Below are 14,064 nucleotides of genomic sequence, written 5' to 3'. Positions count from 1 at the left end.
GTTTTCCTGCAGCTGTTCAGGTACTGCTGCTGACAGGAGCTTACAGGGATCCGTTCTACCTGAGAGTTTGTCTTTGTCTGCTAGATTGTTCTCGATTATACATCTGTTGCTTCACTAATAGTGTTAGAGCTAAGGAATGTACCGTTCTGGCTGGGACTAACCATTTCTCTGTTGTCGAAAAATAGATTCTCTATTTAAGGCACTCTGAGATGTCTGATACTGTGTATTCACATAGCATGTGATTCCTTCACCTGGTAAGGGCATTATAAAGGTTTGCCTATGGGCAAGTAATCTAATAGTGTATTTTGACATACATTTAAGTACATTGATGCAATTTACTCTGAAATGTATTGCACAACACACGCGCCTGTGCACACACAGAGACACACACACACGCACGCACGCACGCACGCACGCACGCACACACACACACACACACACACACACACACACACACACACAAACAGGCCTGCTGCCCCTCCAGGCCTGTGATAATAGAGACATGCTGTTACTGGTGCCTAACTGTTTGAGCCTCAGGGCAGTAGACCCTGTCACACACAGACATGCAGGTCTGAGTCTGTCTCCATAGACTCTGTTACTGTTCAAATCAAATTCAAATCAACTTATTTCATATCAGAAGCTTTACAAATACCCAGCCTAAAACCTCAAAGAGCAAGCAATGCAGAGGCAAAAGCATAGTGGCTAGGCAAAACTCCCTAGAAGGCAGGAACCTAGGAAGAAACCTAGAGAGGAACCAGGATCCGAGGGGTGGCCAGTCCTCTTCTGGCTGTGCTGTTACACCAGTAGTAACGAACGACACTTACTCACTGACTCACCCTCTGTTTTTCTGAAGTTAGAAGCCTAGCCGCGTGTGTGTGTGTGTGTGTGTGTGTGTGTGTGTGTGTGTGTGTGTGTGTGTGTGTGTGTGTGTGTGTGTGTGTGTGTGTGTGTGTGTGTGTGTGTGTGTGTGTGTGTGTCAGTGCTGTGGAATGCTGTCGTCAGTCGCAGCCCTGAGCATCTCCTGTTAGATTGATGACCCCTCTGCTCTGTAGACTGTGATCTAGCTCTAGTCCTGTCCCTCCCCTACCTACCAGGGGATTCCCAAGAATACTGCATTCTTCCTGGAACAAGGGATGGAGGGAGATAAAGAAAAGTAGAGAGAGATGGAGGGAGGGAGGGAGAGAGAGAGACCCACTCAGGGCTGTACACTGAGTGTACAAAACATTATGAACACCTGCTCTTTCCTTGACGTAGACTGACCAGGTGAATCCAGGTGAAAGCTATGATCCCTTATTGATTGTCACTTGTTAAATCCACTTCAATCAGTGTAGAATGAAGGGGGGGAGACGGATTAAAGAAGGATTGTGAGACACGGATTGTGCATGTGTGCCATTCAGAGAGTGAACGGGCAAGACAAAACTCTGTCCGGAAGGTGTTCTTAACGTTTTTGTACCCTCAGTGTAGCGTGGCCCGTGCTGAAGCGTGGAACTTGGATCTTGGATTAGTGGTTCTCGGTGTGATTTGAAACGGACGTCCCCCGGTGATCTCTGACCTTGTCCCTCTGCGACTCTCTGTCTGTAGTTTGTGTGTACGGTGATCGCCATCCTGCTCCACTACTTCTACATGTGTACGTTTGCCTGGATGTTTGTGGAGAGCCTCCACATCTACCGCATGCTGACGGAGGTACGGAACATCAACCACGGCCACATGAGGTTCTACTACGCCATGGGCTGGGGCATACCTGCAGTCATCACAGGTGAGGACACACACACACAATATATGCACACACAGATGCAGACAGACGGGCATGCATGCACTCACACACACTCACACACTTCAACTCCGTCGCCCCAATCCCAGGTAAACGAACCTAGTCCACACCTCTGAGTTAGAAGCCGTCTTGTCTGCGCCTCGCCTGTCTCCCCTCGAGGAACCTTCGATCCCTCTGGGAAACTTGGAGGGGGGAGAGAGAGAGCAGTAGGAAAAGCCAGATAATATGAGGGAGAGAGAGAGCGAGGAAGCGAGCAGAAGGGAGAGGGAGAGAGAGACGTCCTGAAGTCTCTGTCCGGTAGTAGTCTCCAGTGCTTGTACGTCTCCTCCTGTCCTGAAGACATTCTCTAGGTGATTAGACCTGTGTCTGCTGATGCCAGTCGTCCCATAATGCTATCACCTTCCACCCTGGCACACTCACAAAGCCCGGGGAGAGAATAAGTCCCGAACCCCAGCGCAGCTCCTCTCTCCTCTCATGGATAATACCAGTGTAGACCTGTGTACACCGTCGTGCACTGCAGTGAGGGGTTTTATGAAGCCTCTGTGTGTATCTATGGATTTGAATGAAGAAAGAAAGCGCTGTTCCCAGCATGCTTTGCTTGACCTGCTACATCGTTTGTGGATGAACCATGCACAGGCTTTCGAGTCTTTCTCTGCTATTCTCTTCTCCCATCAACAATAGCCCAATGCATCTACTTCTAACAGGTGCCACTGGCTTACTTTTCTCTGCATTTGAATGAAGAAAGAATTCCTGCACAGTGCAACTCTGTATTATTGTCCCAGTGCAGGTGATGCTCACACTTCACAGTAGGCCTGTAGCTAACACGGTCTTGATGTGTTTCTCTGGTTCTCCCCTCCTCAGGTCTGGCAGTGGGTCTTGACCCTCAGGGCTATGGGAACCCAGACTTCTGCTGGCTCTCTGTCCACGACACCCTCATCTGGAGCTTCGCAGGGCCCATCTCTGTAGTCGTCCTGGTGAGTGCCTGAGATAAATGGTGCCTTTTTTTAACCTCTAATGGCGATAGATTTTCAATGTTGCGTTCTTCCTTCTCTCTTTCTCTGCTCGTTCTTCTCTCCTTGCCCTTTCCTCTTATTGTTGTGCTTCCTTTGCTCTCTCTCCCTCTCTAATTCCTTAGTGAATTAAATGCCTGTGTTAATGAGTGATTTGCAGTTTGAGGTCTTGAGTGTATCTGTTGTTGACTGTAAGTGAATTATCCTGTTGTCTGCCATGGTTCTAATGCTTGTCTCTCTCCTTCTCTCTCAGGTCAACATCGTCATCTTTGTACTGGCAGCTAAGGCGTCCTGTGGACGCAGGCAGAGGTCCTTCCAGAAGTCTGGAGCCATGTAAGTGTTATTACAGGCGCAGGGCACCAACACACACATACGCACGCACACACACACACACTTGAGGTGAAGGATATCAAAGGCCATTCTCTACATTCCATTGTTGAGCTACACCAATGTTACACGAACCGTCTATTAGTAGGATTTACGTGTGTGTCTGTGGATGCGCGACTGTGTGGGTGTGTATGAGTGTGTGCATGTGTGTTTTATGTTGTGTGTGTGTGTGCATACATGCAGGTGACTGTGTGTGTTATAATCTGAGTCTCTCCCCCTACCTCCCTCCCTCCCTCTACATAGTCCTGCTCTGAGGATGGCCTTCCTGCTCCTATTGCTCATCAGCGCCACCTGGCTTTTGGGCCTCATGGCCGTCAACAGTGATGTCATGACCTTCCACTACCTGTTCGCCATCTTCAGTTGTCTGCAGGTGAGGGGACAGGGCTCGGGGTTAAAGGTCATGGGTCAGGCTGTACAGTCCAATGTCATTCACTCGACTAGAGGCTAAAACTCTCAGCCTTACTGTACACCAGTGATCAACAGTTTTTACAAAATCCATTCTCTTCACTGATATTAGGCCAGGGCCTGCATTCATAAAAGCGTCTTATCTACGATCAGTTTCGCCTTTTAGATCATAATGAATAAGATTACATTGCCAGGGGGGGACCTGATCCTAGATCAGCACTCCTACTCTGAGACAATATGTGAATGCAGGCCCTGGCCTAATATCAGTGAAGAGAATGGATTTTTGTAAAGGCTTTCACTGACCCTCTCTCTCTGTCTCCTTATAGGGCATCTTCATCTTCTTCTTCCATGTGATCTTTAATAAAGAAGTGAGGAAGAATCTGAAGAATGTCTTTACTGGGAAGAAGGCTTCACCGGATGAGTCCAGCACTACCAGAGCGTCTCTACTCACTGTAAGTGTGCACACGGAGAAACGCACACAGAAGAGATGTCTTGACTGTCTAGTACTGACTGGTTTCTTTCTCCTCCATTCCACCCTCCAGCGGTCTCTGAACTGTAACAACACATACACTGAGGACGGTCCTCTGTACAGGTCAGCCATTGGGGAGTCCGCTGTTTCTCTGGAGAGTGCCGTCAGGTCAGCCAAAAGCCACAGCGGCTACCTCCCTTACACACTCGGCTAGCGCGGTGGCTGCCGCATGGCTGTGGCAACTGTCTGTCCCGTCTGTCTGGATCTCTCTTTTTTCTCTGTTACTCTTTTGATCTCTGAGCCATCTCTCTCTCTCTCTCTCCTCTCCTCTCCCTCCTCTCTCTCTCTCACTCTCTCTCTCCTCTCCTCTCCCTCCTCTCTCCCTCTCTCTCTCTCTCTCTCTCTCTCTCTCTCTCTCTCTCCTCTCCCTCCTCTCTCACTCTCTCTCTCCTCTCCCTCCTCTCTCTCTCTCTCTCCCTCTCTCTCTCTCTCTCTCTCTCTCTCCTCTCTCTCTCTCTCTCTCTCTCTCTCTCTCTCTCTCTCTCTCTCTCTCTCTCTCCTCTCTCTCTCTCTCTCTCTCTCTCTCTTTCTTTCTCTCTCTCTCTCTTTCTCTCTCTTTCTCTCTCTCTCTCCACACGAACCCTAGTAGCAGCCTCCACAGCATCTGTTACGAGTCCCTTTGGCCCTGCAGTCTAGGGGGGATGGAAACGAGACCCGTAACATAACTCATGCAAATCATAATAGCGAAAAGGAACCGTGAGAACTAAAAGAAATCCACAGACAATTTAAACCTACCGTCAAACACTTCAGGTTTATTTTAAACACACGGTAATGGGGTGTGGGAAAAAGTGGCTGAGCTGGACCCAAGGAAAGAAAAATCAATATCCAAAAACACTCCTAAGCTAGACTTACCTGCTTCTAGAACAGTGAGCTAACTAACCAATAAAATACAGTGGGTGGTCCGCCCAGTTCTAACTAGGGTACTTAGACATAGTATTCCTACGGGTAATGTAGGCCCATGGGCGACTAGGCTTTGTACCCCCTTTTCCCACCAACAAACAAACAGTCATGAACCACAACAATACATACTCACATAATTACGGACAAAGTGAGATGTAGGCACCAAAACATAAGAGAGAGAGGAGAGGGGGGGGGGGGGGGGGGGGGAGAGAGAAAAAAACTGACTGGGTAGAAGGAGAGAAAACAAATACACACACACAGGATACCTATATCCGTAGCAGCATCTCCGAGCCATCTCTCTCTCTTTCTCTCTCTCTCTCTTTCTCTCTCTCCACACTAACCCTAGTAGCAGCCTCCACAGCATCTCTGAGCCATCTCTCTCTCTCTTTCTTTCTCTCTCTCTCTCTTTCTCTCTCTCCACACTAACCCTAGTAGCAGTCTCCACAGCATCTCTGAGCCATCTCTCTCTCTTTCTCTCTCTCTCTCTTTCTCTCTCTTTCTCTCTCTCCACACTAACCCTAGTAGCAGCCTCCACAGCATCTCTGAGCCCTGTCTCTCTCTTTCTTTCTCTCTCTCTCTCTCTCTCTCTCTCTCGCTCTCTGTGGTTTCGTGACTGTTTTTCTACCTTTCTGAATATTATTTCACGCGCATGCAGGCAAAGCATGGCTCAGCTTAACACAGCAGTTTGTCAAACATGCAAGCATACAAAAATAGACAACACACCTACACACACACACAAGCACACACACACACACACACATACACAGGTCAACTAGTTCTAAGCCCAGCAGGTGGGGAGTGTCTGGCTGGAGGAGGGAGGTATATACAGTACCTGGTAGAATATTTCAGAAACACACAGTTGGCCTCTGGCAGTCAGCTAGGCTCCAGCCCCAGCAAGCCTAACTCTTAGATCAGAAGGCATCAGACAGGTGAGCTACAGTACAGTATTGTTGTAGGCCCTCTGGCTAATGTCTCAATATTTAAGAGTTTGGAAAAGGTATGACTTTTACATTATGTTCAGGGAAAAGAGAGAAAAGGGGGGGATTCCACTTTATCCAATGCCCAGGTGAAGTTCCTCATCAAGGCCTCCCGAGTGGCCCAGCGGGCTAAGGCTCTGCATCGCAGTGCTAGAGGCATCACTACTTCCATCCCGGGCTGTGTCGCAGCCGGCCGCGACTGGGAGACCCATGAGGCGGCACACAATTGGCCCAGGGTCGTCCATGTTAGGGGAGGGTTTGGCCGGGCAGGGATGTTATTGTCCCATCGTGCTCCTGTGGCGGGCCGGGCGCATGCACACTGACACGGTCGCCAGGTGTAACGGTGTTTCCTCCGACACATTGGTGCGGCTGGCTACTGGGTTAAGCGAGCAGTGCGTCAATGAGCAGTGCGGTTTGACAGGGTCGTGTTTCGGCCTTCGTCTCTCCCGAGTCCCTACGGGAGTTGCAGCAATGGGACAAGACTGTAACTACCAATTGAATATCACGAAATTGGGGAGGAAAAGGGGTATAAAGTAGAATAAAAATGTATTTCGTCATCAGTTCTTCTGCAGCTCTACAGTAAGTCGAAAGGCTCCACCGTGATTCCACCTAGCTGTGTAACTAACCTGTGTGTTGGCCTGCTCTCTGATGTAGGGGTGACTCTGGCCAGAAGCACAGCGCATCGTCAGGGACAGCTAAAGCAGGACACGCCGACCTGGACGGACCTCTGTTCCACAGGAACGGCACTAAAGGAGGAGACGGTAAGCCGTATCGGGATCTGATTCAAAACCTCCATCAAACTGTCCTTTTTATATGAGTTGATGGAGATGGGGTGCTGTCTTCACAGCAGTGAGCTGGGTGTCTGCATAATGCCTTCATGTGTTGCTCTTTCTCTCTTTTTGTCTTTTGGTCCCACTCAGACTCGGACTCGGACAGTGAGTTGTCTGTAGATGAACACAGCTCGTCCTATGCCTCGTCTCACTCTTCTGACAGCGAAGATGATGACATGGACATCAAGCCCAAGTGGAACAACGAGAGACCGCCTCTACACAGCACACCTAAAGGGCACAGCATCAAAGGTAGCCATCCATTTCTAATCCAAAACACCCCTCAACCTAACCCGGGAACCTATCAGTTACCCAAAACATCCATGGTCTCACTGCTCAGAAAGCACTGCAGTTTCTCTCGTTTAGTTTTATTATTCATTCTTAATGACTCACTGATAAGATGATATACGTATTAGAATACGTTAGAACTGGATTATGGTGCATTATACCGTGTTATCAACAGTGTTATCAACATATTTATTATTGTACTGTGGTATGGTAGTACTAGCTACAACCAAAATACTGATTGGCTCATGTTTCTTCCTCCTCTGACCCTAGTGGAAGCAGTGTCCAATCATGTGAAGCCTCACTGGCCCAAGGAGGCGATGACAGCCAGTGACAGCGAGGATCCTGGGGGTGCAGGACGGCTGAGGGTGGAGACCAAGGTGAACGTGGAGCTGCACCAGGAGAACAAACACAACCACGTAGGAGAGAGAGGAGAGACACCGCAGGACCGGGAGACCCCCACTAGGGAGAATGGACCTCTCAGTCTACCCTCCAATGGGCCTCCCAGCCTGGGCACCCACCAGCCTGAGCCGAAGAAGGGTGAGAGATGTAGACATTCCTTTTATTTGTTTCGTTTTTTATTGGTTGGTTGGTTTGTGTGTTTGTTCATTCACTCACTCGTTTGTTTGTTCATTCAATCATTCATCCAAGCATACAATACATTGGCCCTGTGACTGGGTCTTTATGCATTTGTGAAAGTTGTGTTATTACACCTCAAACAAATGTAAAAAGGTTCTGTATTCTTCCCATCGCAGGCATCCTGAAGAACAAGATCACGTACCCTCCTCCCTTGACCGACAAGAACATGAAGAACCGACTGCGGGAGAAGCTGAGTGACTACAACCGTCCCCCCATCATCCCTCCGTCCAAGAGCCCCTCCGTGGCCTCCGACGACGGGGTGCACCCCGTGTCTGTGGGCAACAGCGCAATCATCAAGCCGCCGATTGCCCCACGGCCACAATTACCACAGAATGGGGGCGTCGCTATGAGCATGCAGGCGATGGCGACCAACGGAGGCAACGAATCAGACTCGGAGTGAGTGGGTAGTCGCGTGATGATGATGTCATGGTGTAATTCTTGTGTGTGGTGTTTCTCAATGGAGCAGAGAATGTAGCGTGAAGTGATGAATGATTCCTTTGAGCCTACATAGTGAAGGATGAAGATTTTTTTTCATGTCAGATCGCATCTGAATGGCATTTCATTATCGACACTTTAATGACATGCATCTGTTGACCATGGAGTCTATTGATGCTGACCTGCATGCGTTAGGTGAAGTTATCACATGAGGACATATTTCGCTGTGGTCTATATGTACCGTATGAATGAAAGTTCCCATCCCACATATGAATGCTGCACGTGGTTGTACACTGTCTAGTGGTGTTAGCCTGCATCCCTACCTGCACACATCTAACCCAGCATGTCTCCCCTCCCTCTATCCTCCCCTCCCTCCCTGTATCCTTCCCTCCCTCCCTCTATCCTTCCCTCCCCTCTATCCTTCCCTCCCCTCCCTGTATCCTTCCCTCCCTCCCTCTATCCTTCCCTCCATCCCTGTATCCTTCCCTCCCTCCCTGTATCCTTCCCTCCCCTCCCTCTATCCTTCCCTCCCCTCCCTGTATCCTTCCCTCCCTCCCTCTATCCTTCCCTCCATCCCTGTATCCTTCCCTCCCTCCCTGTATCCTTCCCTCCCTCCCTGTATGCTTCCCTCCCTCCCTCTATCCTTCCCTCCCTCCCTGTATCCTTCCCTCCATCCCTGTATCCTTCCCTCCCCTCCCTGTATCCTTCCCTCCATCCCTGTATCCTTCCCTCCCCTCCCTGTATCCTTCCCTCCCTCCCTCTATCCTTCCCTCCCTCCCTGTATGCTTCCCTCCCTCCCTGTATCCTTCCCTCCCTCCCTCTATCCTTCCCTCCCCTCCCTGTATCCTTCCCTCCCTCCCTCTATGCTTCCCTCCCTCCCTGTATCCTTCCCTCCCTCCCTGTATCCTTCCCTCCCTCCCTGTATCCTTCCCTCCCTCCCTGTATCCTTCCCTCCCTCCCTGTATCCTTCCCTCCCTCCCTGTATCCTTCCCTCCCTCCCTGTATCCTTCCCTCCCTCCCTGTATCCTTCCCTCCCTCCCTGTATCCTTCCCTCCCTCCCTGTATCCTTCCCTCCCTCCCTGTATCCTTCCCTCCCTCCCTGTATCCTTCCCTCCCTCCCTGTATCCTTCCCTCCCTCCCTGTATCCTTCCCTCCCTCCCTGTATGCTTCCCTCCCTCCCTCTATCCTTCCCTCCCTCCCTGTATCCTTCCCTCCATCCCTGTATCCTTCCCTCCCCTCCCTGTATCCTTCCCTCCATCCCTGTATCCTTCCCTCCCCTCCCTGTATCCTTCCCTCCCTCCCTCTATCCTTCCCTCCCTCCCTGTATGCTTCCCTCCCTCCCTGTATCCTTCCCTCCCTCCCTCTATCCTTCCCTCCCCTCCCTGTATCCTTCCCTCCCTCCCTCTATGCTTCCCTCCCTCCCTGTCTCCTTCCCTCCCTCCCTGTCTCCTTCCCTCCCTCCCTGTCTCCTTCCCTCCCTCCCTGTCTCCTTCCCTCCCTCCCTGTCTCCTTCCCTCCCTCCCTGTCTCCTTCCCTCCCTCCCTGTCTCCTTCCCTCCCTCCCTGTCTCCTTCCCTCCCTCCCTGTCTCCTTCCCTCCCTCCCTGTATCCTTCCCTCCCTCCCTGTATCCTTCCCTCCCTCCCTGTATCCTTCCCTCCCTCCCTGTATCCTTCCCTCCCTCCCTTTCTCTCTCCCGGAACAGCGGCAGTAATGAAACTTCAATCTGACCCAGCAGGAAAACCAGAGTCTCTCTGCCCTTATGAGAGGAGAAAAGATGACCTCTCTCTGGAGTAGAGGAGAGGAGGAGAATAAAGGAACAAGAGAGTAAAGGAGGAAAGAGAGGCATAAAGAAAAGGAGAGAAGGTATCATGCCCATGTGCAATGGAGAAGTGACCTCTCACCCTTGACCTCTCACCTTCATCTCCTAAGGAGTGCAGTATTCCTTCAGAGCCACGCCTGCCGGACTAAACTAAAGAAAAGGGAAGATATGGGTCGGACTACCTACTGGACTAATGGAACCTCCTGTGCCAAACCACTAAATAGGAGGTGAAGAAAGAGTCCATCCCCCAGAATGAGTGACTCACATTGGTTGGACAGACTCAAGAGCCTCAGGGCTGATACAGATACGGATGTATGGATATATGACCACTGTGTGCTGGTACAGTCAGTTGTAGTCCAGAGAAAGACTTCAAAGACTACAAATCCTATAGAGGCCTACAGGAAGTTCAGGAGAAACTCAAGAGACTTACCAAGTGCCCTGTTCCTCCAAGCTACTCATAGAAAGAGGAATATAGCCTTTCACCCAGTGTGTTTAGAGTGTAATTAATATGTAGATATTTCAAAAAAAAAATCTATATTTTGTATTTGAACTGTGTCATCATGGATGAGAGATAAAAATACATGTTTGTAAATTGAAAAGAAAATGCTTTTGTAAAAACAACAATTCTAGAAATCATTTCTGATTGTGGAGAAATCACACGCTGTAATATGAAATGTTATTCTGTGGCTCAGACTAGCAAACCTGTGCCTTATCACTGTGCAAACCCAACCCATCTGGTACTTCAGGAATGCCCCCCCAAAAAATGGAGTATTTTAAAGAAAACATTTGAATACAGGTCAGCAGCACACACCCATTATTCTGCTTCCCAAAGTAGGTAACCACTGCAGTACATATATGGTATGGAATCTCTAATGTCACGCTAACCACTACACAAGTAATACCTTTACAACACTTCCTATCATGTACAAAATGTGATTTTTTTGTATGAGCAAAGACACTGGGATGGTTTTGTAACAAATGTATATTTATTTTTATGGTTTCAAGACACTGGAAAAAACATTGATTGTAACTGTCAAATTAAAGATGACATGTTGATTTTTTTTTAAGCTGTCTGAATTCCGACCTCAGACGAATTACAAAAAGAAAAATAAGAAATACGCTTAAGGAGGGAGATAAATCAGTGAAATGAGGATAACTGTGAACGAGGTAACGGAGGAAAGAAAAGAGATGGAATTTTTCCTTAAAAGGCAGTGTAGCTATGTCTTCAATGACTCTCCCTGTATATCATTACACTGTCCAAGGAATGTATTGTCTCTTTACACTCCTTGATACTGTCCTGTGCTGTGCCAGGCACAACTGGGAGTGTATGTCTGGCTGGCTGATGGACTGTCTGCTGTGGGGTCCAAAGTCCAGACAGTGACTGAGGTCCAGGGCTAATCCTTTATGAAACAAGGGTGCTTACCAGTCCTGCTGTGTGTGACCCTTCCAGTGTGGTTCCGGGGTACCGTACTTTTTCTCACTCACACACACACTTTGTTATCCACTTGACAGGGGCAAAGTCAGTGTGTAATAGAAGAGACATTTTTGAAGTGCGTTGAGTTTTTCCTGACACCCTGATAAAGAGTTGAGGTATTTAATCACACTTTCTTAGTCGTTCTCTGACAAATGGCTCCATAAGTTTATGGAATAGATGACCTGGGGTTTAAGCAATGAGTATTGATGATGAGAAGGAGGAGGAGCAGGAATGTGTCCTGATTGAGACCTGACCCGTATTCACAAAGCGTCTTAGGATAGGATTGCTGATCTTGGATCAGTTTTGTATTTTATATCATAATGGGTTATATGGATTTTATTTTACCAGGTAAGTTGACTGAGAACACTTTCTCATTTACAGCAATGACCTGGGGAATGGTTACAGGGGAAAGGAGATTAATTAGGAGAAGCTGTGGATGATTAGGTGGCCATGAGGGCCAGATTGGGAATTTAGCCAGGACACCAGGGTTAACACCCCTGCTCTTACGATAAGCGCCATGGGATCTTTAGTGACCACAGAGAGACAGGACACTCGTTTAACGTCCCATCCGAAAGGTGGCACCCTACACATGGAAATGTCCCCAATCACTGAGGCATTTGGGATATTATTAAAAAAATTACCAGTGGAAAGAGTGCCTCCTACTAGCCCTCCAACAGCATCTGGTCTCCCATCCAGGGACCGACCAGGACCGACCCTGCTTAGCTTCAGAGGACGGGGAGGACCTGAGCCTAGATGAGCACTCCTGCTCTGAGAGACACCTTGTGAAAATGGGCCCTGACCCAGAAAGAAAAAACTGGTTCCTAGTTATATAGACTTTAACTATGACCCAGAGTTGTTCCTTACCAGGTGAGGAGGTCAGGGAAAACCCCTGGCCCTGGCTTAAATGGTGACACTCAACAGCACCCTTTAAAAGGGCATTTAAAGTCGCTAAATACACTTGTGAGTTAATGATATGTACGCATTGATTCTTGAAGAATATCACTTAGAAATGCCTCAAGAGCTTAGTTCAACTGTCACACTCCTTGAAAACCCAAAATACACCGCTCAAAAAAGTAAAGGGAACACTTAAACAACACAATGTAACTCCAAGTCAATCACACTTCTGTGAAATCAAACTGTCCACTTAGGAAGCAACACTGATTGACAATAAATTTCACATGCTGTTGTGCAAGTGGAATAGACAAAAGGTGGAAATTATAGGCAATTAGCAAGACACCCCCAATAAAGGAGTGGTTCTGCAGGTGGTGACCACAGACCACTTCTCAGTTCCTATGCTTCCTGGCTGATGTTTTGGTCACTTTTGAATGCTGGCAGTGCTTTCACTCTAGTGGTAGCATGAGACGGAGTCTACAACCCACAAAAGTGGCTCAGGTAGTGCAGCTCATCCAGGATGGCACATCAATGCGAGCTGTGGCAAGAAGGTTTGCTGTGTCTGTCAGCGTAGTGTCCAGAGCATGGAGGCGCTACCAGGAGACAGGCCAGTACATCAGGAGACGTGGAGGAGGCCGTAGGAGGGCAACAACCCAGCAGCAGGACCGCTACCTCCGCCTTTGTGCAAGGAGGAGCACTGCCAGATCCCTGCAAAATGACCTCCAGCAGGCCACAAATGTGCATGTGTCAGCATATGGTCTCACAAGGGGTCTGAGGATCTCATCTCGGTACCTAATGGCAGTCAGGCTACCTCTGGCGAGCACATGGAGGGCTGTGCGGCCCCACAAAGAAATGCCACCCCACACCATGACTGACCCACCGCCAAACCGATCATGCTGGAGGATGTTGCAGGCAGCAGAACGTTCTCCACGGCGTCTCCAGACTCTGTCACGTCTGTCACATGTGCTCATGTGCTCAGTGTGAACCTGCTTTCATCTGTGAAGAGCACAGGGCGCCAGTGGCGAATTTGCCAATCTTGGTGTTCTATGGCAAATGCCAAACGTCCTGCACGGTGTTGGGCTGTAAGCACAACCCCCACCTGTGGACGTCGGGCCCTCATACCAACCTCATGGAGTCTGTTTCTGACCGTTTGAGCAGACACATGCACATTTGTGGCCTGCTGGAGGTCATTTTGCAGGGCTCTGGAAGTGCTCCTCCTTGCACAAAGGCGGAGGTAGCGGTCCTGCTGCTGGGTTGTTGCCCTCCTACGGCCTCCTCCACGTCTCCTGATGTACTGGCCTGTCTCCTGGTAGCGCCTCCATGCTCTGGACACTACGCTGACAGACACAGCAAACCTTCTTGCCACAGCTCGCATTGATGTGCCATCCTGGATGAGCTGCACTACCTGAGCCACTTGTGTGGGTTGTAGACTCCGTCTCATGCTACCACTAGAGTGAAAGCACCGCCAGCATTCAAAAGTGACCAAAACATCAGCCAGGAAGCATAGGAACTGAGAAGTGGTCTGTGGTCACCACCTGCAGAACCACTCCTTTATTGGGGGTGTCTTGCTAATTGCCTATTATTTCCACCTTTTGTCTATTCCATTTGCACAACAGCATGTGAAATTTATTCTCAATCAGTGTTGCTTCCTAAGTGGACAGTTTGATTTCACAGAAGTGTGATTGACTTGGAGTTACATTGTGTTGTTTAAGTGT

The 14,064-nt window shown here is 49.1% G+C and overlaps 1 protein-coding gene across 1 annotated transcript in view; it reads left to right on the top strand.

Moving 5' to 3' along the window:
• The window catches only part of LOC120031780 (cadherin EGF LAG seven-pass G-type receptor 1-like), a 119,489-nt gene extending 108,438 nt beyond the window's left edge, over positions 1-11,051 (top strand). Inside the window, exons 28-38 of the mRNA XM_038977600.1 lie at positions 1,582-1,756; positions 2,633-2,745; positions 3,035-3,114; positions 3,412-3,538; positions 3,900-4,025; positions 4,116-4,210; positions 6,634-6,740; positions 6,900-7,058; positions 7,365-7,631; positions 7,847-8,126; positions 9,868-11,051. Of these exons, the coding sequence (XP_038833528.1) occupies positions 1,582-1,756; positions 2,633-2,745; positions 3,035-3,114; positions 3,412-3,538; positions 3,900-4,025; positions 4,116-4,210; positions 6,634-6,740; positions 6,900-7,058; positions 7,365-7,631; positions 7,847-8,126; positions 9,868-9,892 (1,554 nt within the window). The 3' untranslated portion in view covers positions 9,893-11,051. The remainder of the gene's footprint in view (positions 1-1,581; positions 1,757-2,632; positions 2,746-3,034; positions 3,115-3,411; positions 3,539-3,899; positions 4,026-4,115; positions 4,211-6,633; positions 6,741-6,899; positions 7,059-7,364; positions 7,632-7,846; positions 8,127-9,867) is intronic.
• Positions 11,052-14,064: the final 3,013 nt, after the last annotated feature.

This window comes from Salvelinus namaycush, chromosome 38, assembly GCF_016432855.1.
Source record: "Salvelinus namaycush isolate Seneca chromosome 38, SaNama_1.0, whole genome shotgun sequence".
Classification (NCBI taxonomy): Eukaryota; Metazoa; Chordata; class Actinopteri; order Salmoniformes; family Salmonidae; genus Salvelinus; species Salvelinus namaycush.
This window is presented reverse-complemented; position numbering and strand designations above follow the sequence as displayed.